Here is an 18,207-nt window from a genome sequence, read left to right as displayed (position 1 = left end):
GGATTTTATGTATTCCCTCAAATCAGTAGGTGGCTTTCGTGAATCAACTTCTTATCTTTTATTCAAATGATACTACTTAGAATTAAATCAAACCCTTTTCAAACCCTTTTCAGTTGCTTCTTCCAAAATGGAAAATTCTTACAATGTCAAAGTAGTACCAATGCTATGACTAAATTTTAGAATTTTCATCCTCTTGTTGGCCCAGGGAATTCTCTCTACATTTTTAACTTTTGATAATTAATGAAATAAATATCAATCCATTGTTTTGCCATTGGAAATATTTGTCCAAGTTACTAAGCTTCCATTAGGAGTAAAAAAAATCCTGATTAGTTTTTAGTCATTTAAATGCCCAAAGTTATTTTAAATTTAAATAAATGTACCTGAAATCATTCCATTATGAAGGATCTAATTCAGAATTCTAATTCTTTAATAACTAGTGTGTGCAGTATTGCCATGAATTTGTAACATAGACAAAAAGAGGGCCCAAATGTTTTCAACACATTACAATGTTCACTTCACTTTATTTTCATAAAGAATTATATACATGATAAATGTATATAATACATTAATATAATACATGGATCCCTTGATGTGTTTGGAGATAAAATAAGTGGAAATGTAAATTTTAATTGTTTTTACAATACTATTATGTATTTTTGTATCAATTCAGAATAATTCTAAACATGTCAAATTACTCTTGCTTGTAAAACCATAAAGCTCTGTCATAGCTGCATGGCACTGAAGACATACACTTCAAATGACATCTGTACTGTTCTGTACTGTTTCTTTCCTTACCACAGGCTGTAGTAAACTAGGGCTCTGAGTGGGATATATTTCATTGTGCTTCATGCAACAATTAGAAAAGGTGATTGTGTGAAGGAGAGGTGGGGAAAGAAGGAATCAACATAACTGTGAAACTACAGGCAAACCCTCAGGTTAACTCTAGAAGAAGCATACTTATTTGTTTTAAAGAATCAATAGCAATCGATTCTTTAAAAAGCATTTATGCTGGATATCAGTAGCTCATGCCTATAATCCAAGTTGCTCAGGAGGCAGAGGCCTGAGCATCATGCAGCAAAACCAGTTCGGGCAGGAAAGTCCATGAAACTCTTATTTCTAATTACCTACCAAAAAAGCCATTATTGGTGCGCTATGGCCCAAGTTATAAGAGTACTAACATTGAGCAGAAAAAAATTCTCAGGTCCTGAGTTCAAGCTCTAGGACAAGCACACACACACACACACACACACACACACACACACACACAAATAGTGCATTCAGGTCTTCACTGCTAGTGATTATGGGATATCTTTTTGGGGTGGGGGGGTGAAATCTAACATTATAATGTGATGATGGTGGCAAGATACTATGGACATAGGTTTTAAATTGCCCACTTTAATCAGGTGAATTTTATGATATTAAATATATATTAATAAAACTCTTTAAAACCCTTTTCATCTCTTTATATCTACTAAGAGTCTTCAAGTATTCTTGTTTAAATGTAAAGTGTTAAGAAGCTATAAACTGTATGTATGTACCTTGTTTAGCAGCAAAGACTGAAACAGGGTTGTTGTTCAATTAATATATTGTGTGAGTTTCCCCTGGTAAAGTAAGTGAGGAGAGGAGAGTAGGATGATGTCAAGGAGAAGCAATTGAAGCTCCTAAGAATGCAGACTCAGCTGGAGACTGACTTTAATGAGCTCCCTTGTGTGAGTCACTCAGTCATTTGCCAACATTTGAGAACTCTGAGATGGGTGCACTCCTCCTGGCTGGTGGCTGGTGGCCTTATGTAGTTATCACTCAATGATATTTTAGTAGCCACACTCCCAGCAGAGAGGATCTGAATTAGGCCCCACACACATCTCATTTCTTTCCCTCAGCACTGTAGTGATGGTCCAAAGTAAAGCATAAAATACAAATACAAGGACTATAAGCTGGATGTTGGTGGTTGCTGGTGGCTCATGCCTGTAATCAGGCTACTCAGGAGCCTGATCTGAAGCCAACCTAGGCAGGAAAGCTTATGAGACTCTTATCTCCAATTAACCACCAAGATAACTGGAAGTAGACCTGTGTGTCAAGTGGCAAAGTGATAGCCTTTAGCATGAAAGGTTAGTGATCGCTCCCAGACTCTGAGTTCAAGCCCCAGGAATGGCACACCCTGCCCTCCCCCAGTACAAGGACTTGCAAAGAATGGCACACCCTGCCCACTCCCAGTACAAGGACTTGCAAAGGTCTGTACAATTTTTGGTGTATAAGAAACAAATATAGACAGTAGCTATTTTTCTGGATGATAAATGATCAAAATCACAGACTATGAAATAAATTCTATATAGTGTCACTGAGTAGGAAGCTCTTACTGTACTTATTGGTTCATCATCAAATGTGTATGCATGGTCCACTGGAAAGCCTTCTTGGTGAAGTGAATCAGGAATAACTTTTGATTTGCTTGTCCAACCTAAAAACCAAAAGTGGATGTGTTTTGAGTTAAAAACACAACATTTTTCTTCTACCAGAAACATTTTCCCATTACATAGGTAAAGTGAATTGATTTTTAATCTTGTAATAATTTTTCTGAATCTCACAGCAACGAAGAGAATATGGCTGGATACATACACACATATATTAGAGAACATGGTGATACACAGAAAGACTGGTTACTATGCAGACAATTCATCTATTGACAAATAAGAAGTCCTAAGACTTTATATTTTTATAAAACTACAAAATCAAGCCAGGCCCCAGTGGATAATGCCTGTAATCTTAGCTACTGAGAAGACTGAGACCTGAAGGATTGCATTTTGAAGCAAACCCAAGCAGAAGTCTGAGGAATCCATCTCCATTTAACCAGAAAGAAGTGGGCTAGAGGTATGGTTTAAGTGGTAGACTACCAATTTGAGTGAGGGTGAGTTCAAACCCGGTACTGGCATATATGTGTGTGTATATATATATGTATATTATATGCACACATATGTGTATGTATATGTATATGTACACACATGTATATAGTTGTGTGTATACATAAATAAAATTGAATATAATATAGATAATATATAAAATCATTTTGTTTTTGTTTTTTTTTTTTTTGCCAGTCCTGGGGCTTGATATCAGAGCCGGGGCACTGTCCCTGAACTTCTTTTGCTCAAGGCTAGCACTCCACTTGAACCACAGCACTGCTTCTGGGCTTTTCTGTGTATGTGGTACTGGGGAATCGAACCCAGGGCTTCCTGAGTGCCAGGCAAGCACTCTTCCCTAAGTCACATTCTCAGCTGAAATTATATTCATACATATAGATAGAAATCAAATATATTAACAGATATAAATCACATATGTGATATGTGCATAGATAAATTATATGTATATTATAAGTTAGCATTCAAAAAATAGTTACTCTCCCATAAGTGGTGTCTGATGGTAAAAGAGAGTTTCTGAATCTGGAGTGCCCAGAAGCAAGTGGAAAATTCAAACATGTAAGTATTGAAAATACCATGGGCAAAAACAATAATATATCCAGAGTTCTTTCAAGTGCAGAGAAGGGATATTAATCAATCAGATTTCTTTTTTTTTTTTTTTTTGCATTCTTTTTTTTTATTTTTTTATTTTTTTTGGCCAGTCCTGGGGCTTGGACTCAGGGGCCTGAGCACTGTCCCTGGCTTCTTTTTGCTCAAGGCTAGCACTCTGCCACTTGAGCCACAGCGCCACTTCTGGCCATTTTCTGTATATGTGGTGCTGGGGAATCGAACCCAGGGCCTCATGTATATGAGGCAGGCACTCTTGCCACTAGGCCATATCCCCAGCCCCAATCAATCAGATTTCAGAAAGTTGGGAATATCTTTCTGAAGATGACACCTGATCTCATCTATAAAACTGAATTTAAGCCAGGTGCCAGTGGCTCAAACCTGTACTCCCAGCTACTCAGAAGGCTGAGATATGAGGATTGTAGTTTGAAGCCATCCTGGGCAGAAAAGTTCCTGTGAGACTCTTATCTCCATTTAACCATTCAAAAAGCCAGAAGTTGTTCTGAGCTGAAATGGTAGAGTGATACCCTTGAACACAAAGAGGTTCAGGAACAGCGCACAGGCCGAGTTCAAGCCCCCCAACCACCCCAACAACAACAAAAATAAAAACCAAAACAACTGAATTTACAAAAGTAAACTAAATTTGAAAAGGTAAGGTAAAATAAGGGAAGTTATCACAGGCAGGGAAAACACATATTTAGTGGACAGTAGTGTCACAACCTCAAAAAACTATAAACATTGTTTAGAGCTAGATTGTGAAGTGGCAGATGGGGAATGGTGAAGGATAAACAGGACAAGGAGGTCAGAACAGGAAAACCTTTGTCTTAGCCTGCAGCGGTATTATCCCAGTGATAGTGGATATTAATTAGAAAGAAACAATTACTTTGGAAAATGCTTTGCACAGGTGACAAGAAGAGTTGTGGATTATGTAGCGGCACTGTTGGTTTCCATAGGAGTTTTTTTCCCCCCAAACTTATGGAAAGAAGAGATATTTCTGAGTCTGTCCTTACTTCATAGCTTTTGTTGCACAAATCAATATATCTTGGCAAAAATGTGAATTTAAGTTTCAAATTGGAGACAGATATGGTGACTTGTGCCTATAATCTTTCTTGGGAGGCAGAGACAGAGAAGATTATGGTTCAAAGTCAAACTGGGCAAAAGTTTCATGAGATGTTCCACCCACCCCACCCCCACCCCCACTCAGCCAATAAACAGCTGGGGCATGGTATTGCACAACTGTCCTCCCAGGTATTCAAGGAGAGATACATTCTCTACTAGAGAAGTATAAATAGGAGAATTGAATTGCATTCCAGGTAAAAAGCAAAAGAAAGGCTGAGAATGTAGCTCAAGTGGCACCAACCTAGCAAGTATGATGCACTGAGTAAAAATGTTGGTGGACAGGTTAGAGATGTTGAAATATGGAAGAGATTAATTGTGAGAGATGCTTGGAACAGCAGAGGAGGTCAGTGGACACCTGTGGATCCCACTCTGGTAAACTCCATTATAGAATAGCTGCTGGTTTTCAGTAATGTAGATACCTCCTTGCTGGATGCCAGAGTGACCAACACAAGTTACTTGATCCTGCAGGGGCTTATTTACCTTTCATGAGTGTTGTCAGAGTTGAAAGCTACCATTAAAGAACATAAAGAGATGGGCGAAACTGTCTGGCATATACTTTAAGTGTTACCCATCTTAATGGAGTACCAGTTAGTAGATGTATTATTACTATTTGTAATATTAATATAATTTTCATAATGGTAATGATTCCATGAGTATATGACTATTCAGGGTAGCTCAGCATAATGTGTCCCAGTACTTAAGAGGTGAAGGCAAGACTGCAGGTTTAAACCTACCCTAGGATACATAACCAGACCTTGTATCAAAGAACAAAAAGAAAAGAAGCAAAACACAAGAGAAAATCTTTGCAGAATCTGAGGACATCATGCCAAATGAAATAGCAGAGTCATAAAACTTAAACTAAGGTGGTCATTTTACAGAGTGAGATACACGATAATGGTGATAGCCAGGAGCCTTGGAGAGGAGAAGTGTAAGGAGTTAATAGATATAATTTTAGTTTTTCAACATGAAGCAAGTCTTCATGCTAAAAATGGCACTGATGGTTGCATGTAATACCAATAAAATACACTTAAAATGATTAAGATATTTGCTATTGTGTGATTATTTGTGTCCCTGCAAAATTTTAATCTTCATGACAATGTAATTAGGTTGTAAATTAGGGGTAAACAGAACAATAGTCCCCTAAGATTGGAACTTCTACAAATCTCTCCCCTTTCCCTTCTTCCCTTTCCCCTCCCTTTCCTTTTCTCCTCCCCCCTCTCCATTTTCCTCTCCTCTCTTCTCTACTTTCCCCTCCCATTCCATCCCTTTCCCTCTCCCCTCCCCCTTTTCCTCCCCCTTCCTTTTTCCTCTCTTCTTATCCCTTCTCTTTCCCCTTGACTTGCCTCTTCTTCCCCTTTCTATTGCTTCCTAGTATCATCCCCATTCTTTCTCCACTCCCCTACCCCTCACACACAAACAACAACATAGGGAGTGTGTCACCAAGAACTGAATTTCCTGGACATCTTATCTTTTTTACTTTCTAGACTATAACTATGAGAAAGAAATGCCAATTATTTCAGTCAACAAGTAACTGATATTTTGTTGTTGAGGCCTGGGCTTAGACAATATTTAAAAAATGATAGAAAGACCTAAAAAGAGGTGAAAATATTTTTATCAGGAAGCCAACGGAGTAAAATCAAGTAGGTGACAATAGGCAACCTGTCCTTTCTCTGTAATAAGGATGTGAAAACTATCTACTGGAGTGGGGGGCAAGTTCCATAAAGGGACTGAATACAATTAGGACAAGGTTGGCCTTGCTGACTGGTGGATGGCAAAGAGCCAAGTAGGAAACAGAGGAGGAGACACAGGATGCAGGAAAAGGACTAGACAGGTAACAAGAAAGGAGAAATGAGAAAGTCAGTCTTTCACAATCGTACTTTTATATTTGTGAAAGTTCATTTAAGGTAACAGCATGTAATAAAATTAATTCTAGGAGGCTGTACTTTATCAGAATGCATGGGAAAGAATGTGTGTTTAGTTTTGTTCAAAACTGAAGTTAACATTTATAATGAATAATTATTTCTAGGATCTACAAAGTCAAAGACAAATTATATAAAACTCAACTCCCAAACCTCCAGTATTATTCTTTGAAACTGTTAATGGACAACAGTAATAAAAATTATTTGAATAATTTTTCAAGTTCCAGAAAAATTTCTAGGCATGTTTTAATTAATTTAATTATCACAATTGTGTAAAGTAAGTACTGCTATTCTTAGTTTATGTATGAAGAAAGCGAAAATTCTGGACTTTAGTTTTATTCTACCTGGACTTATTCATTCATATCTTGTGTAATAGGTATACATAAATGCATATATATGTATAAATACATACAAGCATATGTTATACAAGCTACACACATATGTATAAATTATATGTAATATAACACAAATATGTGTAATATATGTACATACAAATATATATATATATTCTTGGTGGTACTGAGGTTTAGACTTAGAGACTTGCAAGTCAATTGCTCTACCACTTGAACCACAATGAAACCCCTTTTTCTTAGATATTTTGAAAGAGTTGTAGTTTGTTCCATTGCCAGCTTCAGACTGGCATCTTCCTGCCCATGCCACCTATATAGCTGGGATTAAAGAAATATATCCTCATGTCCAGCCTGATTTTTGAGATTGGATTCCCTTAACATTTGTCTAAACTGGCTTTAAATAGTACTTCTTCCTTTTCTGTCTACAGCCACAAAGTAGTGGATGTTATAGGTGTGTGCCACCATACCTTGCCCATATCTGATATATTTTACATGAGTCATATCCTTAATATTATGCTATAAATATTATCAAGTAGATTATTATAAGATACTCAGAATTTTAAGATAAGCTTTTGCCTTGACTTAAGTCCAAGGTAGTCATGATTCTGAGGTCCATACTCCTAATGCTTTGAGTTGATTCCAGCAGTAGAATACAGAGAAGAACATCATACCTGATTCTGATTATTGTTGCAAATTCTCTTACCATCACTTATTTTATGCCTGTATTAAAGTATTACTTCAAACTAAGGTCTTCGGGGATGTTGCTTTAAGATTCCATTCTAGAAAGAACTTACAAGATACTATCTATATACATATGGAATTTTTTTCCAAATTTTTATTATCAAACTGATGTACAGAGAGGTTACAGTTTCATATGTTAGGCATTGGATACATTACTTGTACTGTTTGTTACCTTGTCCCTCATACCCCCTCCCCCCTCCCCCTTTCCCTTTCCTCCCCTGAGGTGTTCAGTTCACTTACGCCAAACAGTTTTGAAAGTATTGCTTTTGTAGCTGTTTTTCTTTTTATACCCCGTGTCTCTCAATTTTGGTATTCCCTTTCAATTTCCTAGTTATAATGTGGTACATATACACAATGGAATTTTATGCCTCTATCAAAACGAATGACATTGCCCCATTTGTAAGGAAATGGAAGGACTTGGAAAAAATTATACTAAGTGAAGTGAGCCAGACCCAAAGAAACATGGACTCTATGGTCTCCCTTATTGGGTATAATTAGTACAGGTATAGGCAAGTCACAGCAGAGGATCACAAGAGCCCAATAGCTATACCCTTATGAACACATAAGATGATGCTAAGTGAAATGAACTCCATGTTATGGAAACGATTGTTATATTGGAAACCATATGGAATTTTTTTTCTCACAAGATAATAAACATGCTTTCGAAACTAGAAACTCTAGTTCCTTCAATGAAGTATTCTTGACAATAAATATACTCATGTATTGAAATATTATCAAAGATTGAACTCAAACTTCTTTTTTGATAGAATAGAAAATGCTTCAAAACCAGAGAAATGTCTGAGAGGTGGGCCTGTGTCGGGGTCTTTAGCCCCGCCGTGTGCTCCTCCGACCTGCAGGAGAGACTGGGAAGGCATACCCTGACCAGACGAGCCAAGAAAGGAAAGGGTCAGCAGGCCACCTGCACCCAGCCCTCCCTCACTGGAGGACAATCAGATGGTCCGGGAGTCAAGTCGGTGCAAGATCTCATTTATTGAGGAAGTACGTGCCACTAATATAAGGCACAGGAGCCAATCAGGTCTAAGATCGGCAGGAAGGGGAGGCATGAGCTGTCCATCAAGGGTGGAAGAGCGGGGCGTCACAGGCCACAGAACCACCTCCAGGTTATAACCAAAGACACTTGTAGCAGCTGTGTGTTGTTGTTAGGCGCCACCATCTTAGCCACACGTGGCCCCAAGACTGAGAAACAGGGGGGACAGCTAGTTGACTTCCAGGTGTGCCCCACAGGACTGAAATCACCAATGGTTCCATTACTGATGATACTTAAGCATTTTTTTGGCACCTAAGATAATATTTTTAATTTGTAGATACAGACATGCTTGGGCTTTAGTAACATCTTATTTCCCTAGATAGTATTTCTAGTGAATTATAAAATAATTCCTCAAATAGATTGTTGAATCTAATTTATACTCTTTAGAAGAAAATTCTATAACTGAAGAATTTCCCTTAGCCCCTAGGTGAAGGCCATCATGAGTGAAAATTTGAAGCGTAACTCTGTCCATATGCTTTTACTCCTCCAAATTCTTGTACCTGGTTTAAAAGTTTCTGGAGAATGGGGCTGGAGTTTTCTATGGGGATTTTAATTTTGAGTACCTTTTTTTCCCCCTTTATACTTTCCTGCATCTGGCTTCCTAGTGACTATGGGTCTCTACCCTGAAGACTACTCCAGCACATGTGGTGGCTTCTCCTGTCACACAGTTTCTTCCTTCTTCCTCTTGTTTATGAGTGGCTACAGAAGAGTTGCAGAAAGGTTAATCTCTATACTAGACCAAGCCAGCATTGTCTGCTACAATATTTCACCTTCTTTCTTTACATATAATCAAATATCTTTAAAAATTTCACTTTCTGCTTGCCATACACACTTCCACAAAGGAAATATTTCCCAAGGTTTTCCTTTGGAGGCAGTTCTCATCAATTCTGAGCCCAAGCCCATGGCCACCTAGAGGAGGTCAATACACATTACAGAAAGGGATGGGCTCCTGTCTTTAGGACTAGAACGTTATTGGTGCAGAAGTTGCCTGGCTTCAGCTCCTGTTCTTACTGGACCACTCGATTATATTTACTCCACAAATTTACTCCTTTCCCATTACATTTTAGCTCCTACCATCTGACTTTCATAACCATCAGTAGAGCATTTTCAAAGGAAGGAGAAAAGGATTCTTGGTACACAATTATCAAAGTTCTAGAAAACTGGTCTTATGGGGAAATATATATATATATATATATATATATATATATATATATATATATATATAATGTTTCATGTTGACCAACAAAATGAAAGGGTCATATTTTTAGCCAAATTTTGTTACATACAGCTTTATGTCATAGTCTATATTTTCTTATTATACTGACCTGGGGCTGGAAGTGTGGCTCAGTGATTATCACATTATATGTCAGCCCAGCAAACACAAAATCCAGAGTTCAAATCCCAGTACCCCACCTCTGCTAAAAAAATAATTATCTTATTCTTTATACTAAATTAATAGTTAAAATTTGAATCTTTGGCTGGGCACCACTGACATGCCTATAACTTTAGCTACTCTGGAGACTGAGATACGAGGATTATGATTTGAAGCTGGTTCTGGCTAGAAATCCATGAGACTCTTATCTCCAATTAACCACTAAAAAGCCAGAAGTGGAGATGTGGCTCATGTAGGAGTGCACTAACTTTGAGTAAAAATAATTCAGGACCAGTGCCTAGGCCCTGAATTCAAGTCTCGGTACTGGTACACACACACACACACACACACACACACACACACACACACACACGAAACATTGTATGTATGTTCTTCTGCTTCTGCCTCATTGGAGTAGGTAAGAATGTGTAAAATTTCTACGCCTTTTATTTACCTCCAAGTCTTGCTCTGATGGAAATGTCTTGTACTGCTCTGGAATTCCATTTCCTGTCCTGCTGTAGTTCTTTTGATAAAATTGTCTGCCTTTTTACTGTTGTTTGAAATCCTGTGTCTGGTCTAGGAACTCGATTTTGAGGCTTCACATCTTTGAAACTCCCCAAGTTAGGAATGGTTCTGCCAATGCCAGGCTTTAAATCAGCATCACCGCCTGGACTCACAAACCCTGAACAGGGGTCACATAAGGGCACATCATCCCGAAGTGGAAACAATGGATAATGTGGACCAAATGGAGGGGGATAAGGACAGTGTAAATGATAGTCTGGCAGGACAGAAGGGGGGTAAGGATGAAATTTAAGGAAAGCAGGATTGCCTTTCTTTTCAAATCTGCCATAATCGTGTCTATCCTCATGTCCTTTTACAGAAGGTATGTTCATTTTTCTCAAGACATCGCAGTAATGTGGATAGTCTACATTCTCAACAACTTTTCTTGCACAAAGGACGGTCCTTTTAGGGAACTTTATCTTCTCTGGGTTGTACTGAGCTTCCATGTCCACTGTTTTTCCCTTTACAAACTTTGAGGCCTGTAAAATTGTTCTGATGATTCTTTTTTAACTAAAAAAATCTTATTTCTAACAATGGAACACTAGGGTAAACTTGGTATAAAACTATTGATTCAGCTTTCTAAATGTTGGCAGCTGTTTTCTTTTCTGGTGGAGAATGTTTTGTCCATCTAAGGATAAGTAGGGCACAGCTGTTGTTGCTTGGCAACAACTAGAACTCTTATCAGTCCTTATATTATGTACATCACAAGGTAATTCTTAGGCAAAACAAGGTAGGGAGGCTCATGTGGTAGAACATTCTCTTAGAATGTTGGGGCCTTGGGTTTAATCCCAGGTACAAAACAACAACAACAACAACAAAAAAACCAGGAATGCCCAGGTGAAACAATAGCAATAAAATTATAGCTTCAGAATAGTATTTCCATAATATATTTCTCTTTAATTCTCAAAAAATCCATATTTATTAAAACTTTTCATAAATTTACATTTTATGGATAAAATGACTTGGTTAAGGAGTCAATGCAGTTGATCTATTTTAATTTTAAAAGAATGTATGTGACTACAATAAAGCATTTACCTACTATAATAAATTATAACATCTGATATGTAAATAAATGTAAATGTTACAATGTAAAAACACCATGCACTAGCGTTGATATATCTACATGTCAAGAAAACAAACTCAGAAGTTGTAAATATTGATCCTTCACATGTCCCTAAATTATCCTTAATTCCTTTAATGCTACTTTGACATGCAGAATTACAGGGTCTTAAACTCATTTTAAAAAATGACAACAGGTTATCAGTTATTTAAAGAAAGATCTCTTAAAAAAATAATATACCAGTTCACGTGAATACTCTCCAACCTGTCAATCTGGTTTTGCATGAAAACTGCAAAGAAATTTTAAATATTAGAATTTGAGGAAAATGTTTAAAGGAGCCACACACATAATAAATAAATCAGGCCAACCGCAAGACTACAGGGGTAAAGCAGTCTGGGTTATAATCTGAATGCTCATGACAATGAAATTGTTGCACTACCAATTTGAAATTTTTGACATAATATATCCAAAACATACATGCAGAGATTTTTCAGTCCAGTCAGTATCACTCATTTATTCCGATAAAGATGACAAAAGTCCATACTATCTATTTTTAGCTGTTGAGACTACATTCTTCAATGTTTTTTATAACAACTGCATACGATTTATTTCTAGTACAGTGTTAAGTAGATGTTTCCAGAAGCACCAATCAGAGGCCTAATTGTTTTTCAATGTAAAACACATTCTTCAGAGGATAGTATTTGGGGGAGGAGGGGTGTGCCCTTTTGTGTGCGCGCGCTGAGTCTCAAGGCTGGCTTTGACCTCGCAATCCTCAAATCTCAGCCTCCACTGTTGCCGGGATTATGAGCCATGCAGTCCTGGCTTTTTTGAAAAATGTTTTGTATGAACTGAGGTCATCAGAAGACCTACGCTGAGTATTCTTGAAGAGCCATTCAAACAGGAAAGCTGCAGGTTTGAGGCGAAGGTTCTCCAAGCTCCAGAATCTTGGCCCTCACTTATGCTCTCGAAGATTCTCAAGGCACTAGGTGTTGACCACCGAGAGATCCGCTTGACGCTGGGAGAAGGACGCAAACCTCCTCAGACCCAGGCCCCAGTCCACAGCCAGGCCCACAGGCGGCACACCTCTACTTCATCCTGCAGCCCTGCCGGAAGTGAGGTGCGTCCGTCAGGTCCGTCCTTCCGGTCCACCGCCCGCCAACTTCCGGCGGCAGGTGGGCGCGCGCCTGGCAACGACCTTCTGCGCCGAGCGTCCGCATAGCGTCGGCAGGTGGCGGCGGCGTGGGCGTGTGGATGGAGGCCTCGGCCCCCGGCCGGGGGTGGCGGGGCTGGCGGCGGGCCCGCGTCGCAGGCTCCTGGGTCACCCCGGCCGCCACCCTCCTCCTCCTGTCCGCCTTCCTCGTGAGGTCGTCCCTGTCAGGTGAGGGTCGGCGCTCCCGGGGCGGGACGGCGCGCTCTTCCCTAGGCAACCGCGGCGCCCCGGAGAAGCCTTCTTCCCGCGTCACGTGTCCTCCGCGGATAGAAAGAAACGCTTTTCTCGAAACCCGGCCCTGACCACGCAGCTTTACTTTGTGTACAGGTCGTGTAGAATACACGTTTGCACCGAAGAACGATGGGCGGGCATTTTAAATCTTTTGTAGATACAAGAGACCACCCGAGGTAGCCACTCCTGGAAGTTTTACTTGTAAACTGGCGGAATGAACTCCTTAATTAAGTCAGTGGCTCCCTGGCCAGCTCTGTGGGTCAGTATTTCAGCGAGTTGTTACCTCAGTGGTGTGTTGAGTATGTATTTCCAAACCTGCAGGCATCGCGTTGCTTTTGAGGTATCTGTGGTGCGAGACCGCCATCTGTTGGTGCTAGATGCAAAATGCAGCGTCTGCGGGGATTTCTTTTCGTTTTCTAGTTTTGGCCGGTTAAAGAACTGAAGTACTTTTCTAAGTTCATTTATGTAATTCTCGGATGGAGGCTTAAGAAGAAACTCAAAGTTAATTACAATTGTTATTTAACTTAGGAAGGTTTGGGTGCATTTTTGTATTTAACGTTCTAGATTTATTAAGTCCCACATTGTATAAGAATACAAAGGACCTACTTGATTTGCTAAAACTTGTCCATATAAGGGGGAAAGAAGAAGATGTCATCCAAAAATATAATTGTGGAAGGAATGTGGAAGAAAATCATGGGTTACGATGGAGAAAGGGAAGAAATGGAGTTAATGGATGAGGAACAAACTTCAGGCACCTGGAAGGCAGAATGTTCTAAGAGAATCGCCTTTAATTATCCTGTTGGTGAAAGATTTTCATTTTAAAATCTTGTTTTTTTTCTCCAATAACAAGATTAGGTTCATGAGGATGTAAGAAATAGCATAAGCAGCCAATATCTTAACATGTACACTACCAGTAGTAAAAGCTTGATAACGTGTAGCATTTCATAGTGCATTAACTATCCCACCCAGTAGCATTGTAGGGCTTGAATTGTTGCCAGTCCCATTCTTCAGGTGAGGAAAATGAAGCTCCTAGGGTTTAAAGTGACTCTTCCTAAAGCCAGCATGTCGCAGAATTTGCACTTAAACTCAGGTCTTGTGGCTTCTCATTCTACACTCTTAAACTTTACTAATATGCTGGTGTTACTTGGAAACAGTGCCTTGCAATGTTGCACGTGTATAATGCTTTCCCATTTGTTCTGTCCACAACCTTATGCCCATCCATCAATATATGTATTTGACAGTGACTGGGGAATGTCAGAATACATTTCACAATCTAGTAGTTTCTGTATGCAAGCTGTAGTGCTTCATAGTGTTACGTGATAAATTGACATAAACATGGATACATTCATCAATGAAATTCATCATTAATGAACAAATGATGTATATGCACAAATATGTACTAGAATGTAGAATGAACACTAGAAGAGACTTGGTACTGCTCTACCATGACAGGTGAAAAATAAGGACAAGTGTGACCTGAAGGAGGAGGGATTACAGTTTAGGTCTTAAAAGGGTGGAAGATTTGGACTTAGAAAAGAATATGTGTGAGAAGATACAGTAAAAAGCCAGATGTGAAGAGGAAAAGGGAGACCCTGTGGGTATGTTAGATTCATTAGAGTGTGTGAAGGGGCATAGTGCTGAGAGAGAGAAAAGATATGTCATAGGAGACTGATTTATGGTTCTTCCATGGAAGCAACATCAAATATACTGTAATATTACACTACTTTAATATTTTGGAATGTGTTACCAGGTAAATTTTTGATCATTTGTTTTTGTTTTTCATAGTTGAATATTTTGTTCGGTTACCAAGAGGTTTTCGCTTGACCCAGGAAACAGTGAAAATAGTGGGATCACCAAATAATCCAGGTATTTATAAATGTAATTGAAGTAATTTTGAAAAATCTATTAGTATTACATTCTTGTTCTAGTCTCCTAAGTCCTTTTCCCTTTGAAGAAAGGAATTAAAAGCAGAAGTTGGCAATGTATGCCTATAATCCTAGCACTCATCAGGCTTAAGCAGGAAGATCTTGAATTCCTGACCAGCCTAAGCTACGATAGGCTAAGACCCTTTCTCAAAAACATATCTACACAAAAGGAAGTGAATTAAGGTTGTTTCATATCAGTTATATGGGTCTAAATCAGTGTACTATAACTGCTTAAGTGGCAAAGCATAGTATTTCTATATGTTTGCCAAAGTTCCCTATAGTGTATTTCCTTATTACATAGCATGAGCTATGATGTTGAATGTGGGCATTTTGATATGTAACTTTATTTCCCATTTGAAAAATGGGATCTACATATAATAAAGATTTTGAATTTACAAAATTTGATAGTGAGGCATAGCAACTACATTTTCTTTTTTTTTTTTTTTTTTTTTTTGGCCAGTCCTGGGCCTTGGACTCAGGGCCTGAGCACTGTCCCTGGCTTCTTCCCGCTCAAGGCTAGCACTCTGCCACTTGAGCCACAGCGCCGCTTCTGGCCGTTTTCTGTATATGTGGTGCTGGGGAATTGAACCTAGAGCCTCGTGTATCCGAGGCAGGCACTCTTGCCACTAGGCTATATCCCCAGCCCAGCAACTACATTTTCAATTATCATTTTGATTTTGATTTTTTTACGCCAGTCCTGTGGCTTGAACTCAGGGCCTAGGTGTTGTCCCCAAGCTTTTGATTTTGCTCAAGGCTCGTGCTCTTATCATTTTGAGCCATAGCTTCACTTTCAGCTTTTTTTTGTAGTTTATTGGAGATAAGAGACTCTTGGGCTTTCCTGCCTGGGCTGGTTTTGAGTTATGATCTTTAGATCTCTGCCTCTTGAGTAGCTAGGATGACATGTGTGAGCAGCTGGTGCCCAGGAACATTTTCAGTTTTTATTAGGTTAAATTTATTTGACATAAAATTTCTTCTTTAACATATACAGTTCAATTGTTTTAGTGTCTTGAAAAGCTTAGACAACAGACAGCACTGTCTAATCTCACATTTTTTAATCACTGTCAATATAAGCACTATAATCATTAAGGAGTCACTGTCCAGGCCCTGGAAACCACTTATCTGCTCTCTGTTTAGAATTGTGTGTCTTGGCATAACTAGACTCATACACTGTTTGGCCTTTTGTGTCTGGATTGTTTCACTTAGTATAATGTTGAGGCTTATCCTTGCTATCACAATCATTTTTATGGCTGAATAGTGTTCTTTTGTATGTGATTGTTATGCTTTAACTTCTCTTAGATATGTAATTAGGAGTAAGAATAATGGAGAAAATATCAATTGTGGCTTTAACATTTTTGCAGCAACTTTCAAAGTGTTTAAAGTACTGTTTGTATTCAAACAAGCAATGTATGTGGGTTCAGATTTTCCTACATGCATGCATACACTTTACTTGCTATCTTTTTTGAATATAGCTATTCTAGTGTGTGTGAATATGTGTGGTTATTTTGTTGTGGCTTTGAATTGCGTTTCCCTAGTAACTAATCAGGTTGTGAGCTTTAGGGTTTTTGGGCTCTGTGGATCTCCTTTTGGGGGAGGGAGAAGACTATCACCTTCCTGTGGTTGTACCTACACTATCTCTGTAACATTATCTGAGTATGTTGGAAACCATGTATACTGGTATTAGAACTAGGAAATTGAAAGGGAATACCAAAATTGAGAGACTCAGAGTAAAAAAAAGAAAAGCAACTACAAAAGCAATACTTACAAAACTGTTTGGTCTAAGTGAATGGAACACCTCATGGGGGGAAATGGAAAGGGGGTGGGGGGGTATGAGGGAGGAGGTAACAAACAGTACAAGTAATGTATCCAATGCCTAATGTATGAAACTGTAACCTCTCTGTACATCAGTTTGATAATAAAAATTTGAAAAAAAAAAGAAAGAAAAAACTTGACTATTCAAGTCCTTTGCCTTTGTTAATACTTGGTTGTTTTGTTGAGTTGTTGAGTTCTTTGTGAGTTCTAGCTGATAGACTTTTATCAGATTTATGATTTACAAATGTTTTCTTCCATTCTGTTGAATGCATTTTGATTTTCAAACTATGCCTTTCCCTCAGTGTTGGTATTACAGCTGGGATACCATACCCATTGTATTTTCAACTTTTTGTTGTTGTTACTGGTTTGTTGTTGTTAGTAGGGTTTGGGGCCTGGGTGCTGTACCCGAGCTCTTCAGCTCAAGGCTAGAGCTCTACCACTTGAGCCACAGTGCCACAACCTCAACTTTCTTAATGTGTCTTTTGAAATACATATTTTAAACTTTGATAAAATACTTATTTATAAAGTATAAGAAATTACTGCCTAATCATTAGTCACAGTGTATATCCTTTTGTTTCCTTGTAAGAGTGACATAGTTTCAGCTCTTACATTTTGGTCTTTGATCTGTTTGATTTAATTTTTGGTTATGATCAAACTCATTCTTTAGTATATCGTTATCTATTTGTTCTAGTACTGCTTATTGAAGGGCTTGTTTGCTTTTCATTGAATTGTCTTTGTACCCTTCCTAGAAAGCAATTAGGAATGAAGAACCAGTGGATTGTGCCTGTAATCCTAGATACTTAGGAAGCTGAGACCTGAGGATCCATGTTTGATCCCTGCCCTGGCAGGAAAGCCCATGAAATTCTCCTCTCTAATTAAGTACTAAAAAAGCCAGAAATGGAGCTGTAACTCAAGTGGTGTAGGGCTAGCCTTGAGTACAAAAGCTAAGGAACAGTGTCTAGGCCCTGAGTTCAAGACCCAAGAACGACAAAAGGAAAAACAAAAAAATCTCCCCAAACAAGACAATTGTGTAAGCTATGTATGCAATATTCTATTCTAGTAGTCTTCTATGCCTGTTTCTATGTTAATACCTCATTGCATTGTACTAAGTGCTGAAATGATTAATGTGAGTCCTTCAGGTTGGTTCATTTCAAGATCGTATGGCTGAGATATTGTTAATTCTAGAAATAAGAGTATCAGTTTTTGCAAAAACTAAAAGTCCATTGGGTTTCTAGTAGGAATTGCATTGAATCTGTAGATCCAATTTTGGTACCTTAATAATATTAAGCTTTCCATTCTGTAAACATGAAATGTCTATTTCTTTAAGTCCAATTTTTCTTCATGATG

General features: G+C 38.5%; 2 protein-coding genes across 6 annotated transcripts in view; one reads left to right on the top strand and one right to left on the bottom strand.

The window, feature by feature from the left end:
* The window catches only part of Spata48 (spermatogenesis associated 48), a 65,350-nt gene extending 52,448 nt beyond the window's left edge, over positions 1-12,902 (bottom strand). Inside the window, exons 1-4 of the mRNA XM_048337196.1 lie at positions 12,775-12,902; positions 12,556-12,700; positions 10,519-11,104; positions 2,358-2,455 (exon numbers count right to left, since the gene is read on the bottom strand). Of these exons, the coding sequence (XP_048193153.1) occupies positions 2,358-2,455; positions 10,519-11,104; positions 12,556-12,700; positions 12,775-12,902 (957 nt within the window). The remainder of the gene's footprint in view (positions 1-2,357; positions 2,456-10,518; positions 11,105-12,555; positions 12,701-12,774) is intronic.
* LOC125346749 (zona pellucida binding protein) overlaps positions 12,497-18,207 on the top strand; it is an 84,745-nt gene continuing 79,034 nt past the window's right edge. For all 5 annotated transcript variants that reach the window (XR_007210024.1, XM_048339558.1, XM_048339557.1 and 2 more), the window contains exons 1-2: positions 12,497-13,063; positions 14,912-14,992. Coding sequence is in view for 4 of the 5 variants with exons in the window: in XM_048339558.1 (XP_048195515.1) it covers positions 12,937-13,063; positions 14,912-14,992 (208 nt within the window). In the remaining variant the exon portion in view is untranslated. The remainder of the gene's footprint in view (positions 13,064-14,911; positions 14,993-18,207) is intronic.

The sequence above is a fragment of the Perognathus longimembris genome, chromosome 2 (genome assembly GCF_023159225.1).
Source record: "Perognathus longimembris pacificus isolate PPM17 chromosome 2, ASM2315922v1, whole genome shotgun sequence".
NCBI lineage: Eukaryota > Metazoa > Chordata > Mammalia > Rodentia > Heteromyidae > Perognathus > Perognathus longimembris.
This window is presented reverse-complemented; position numbering and strand designations above follow the sequence as displayed.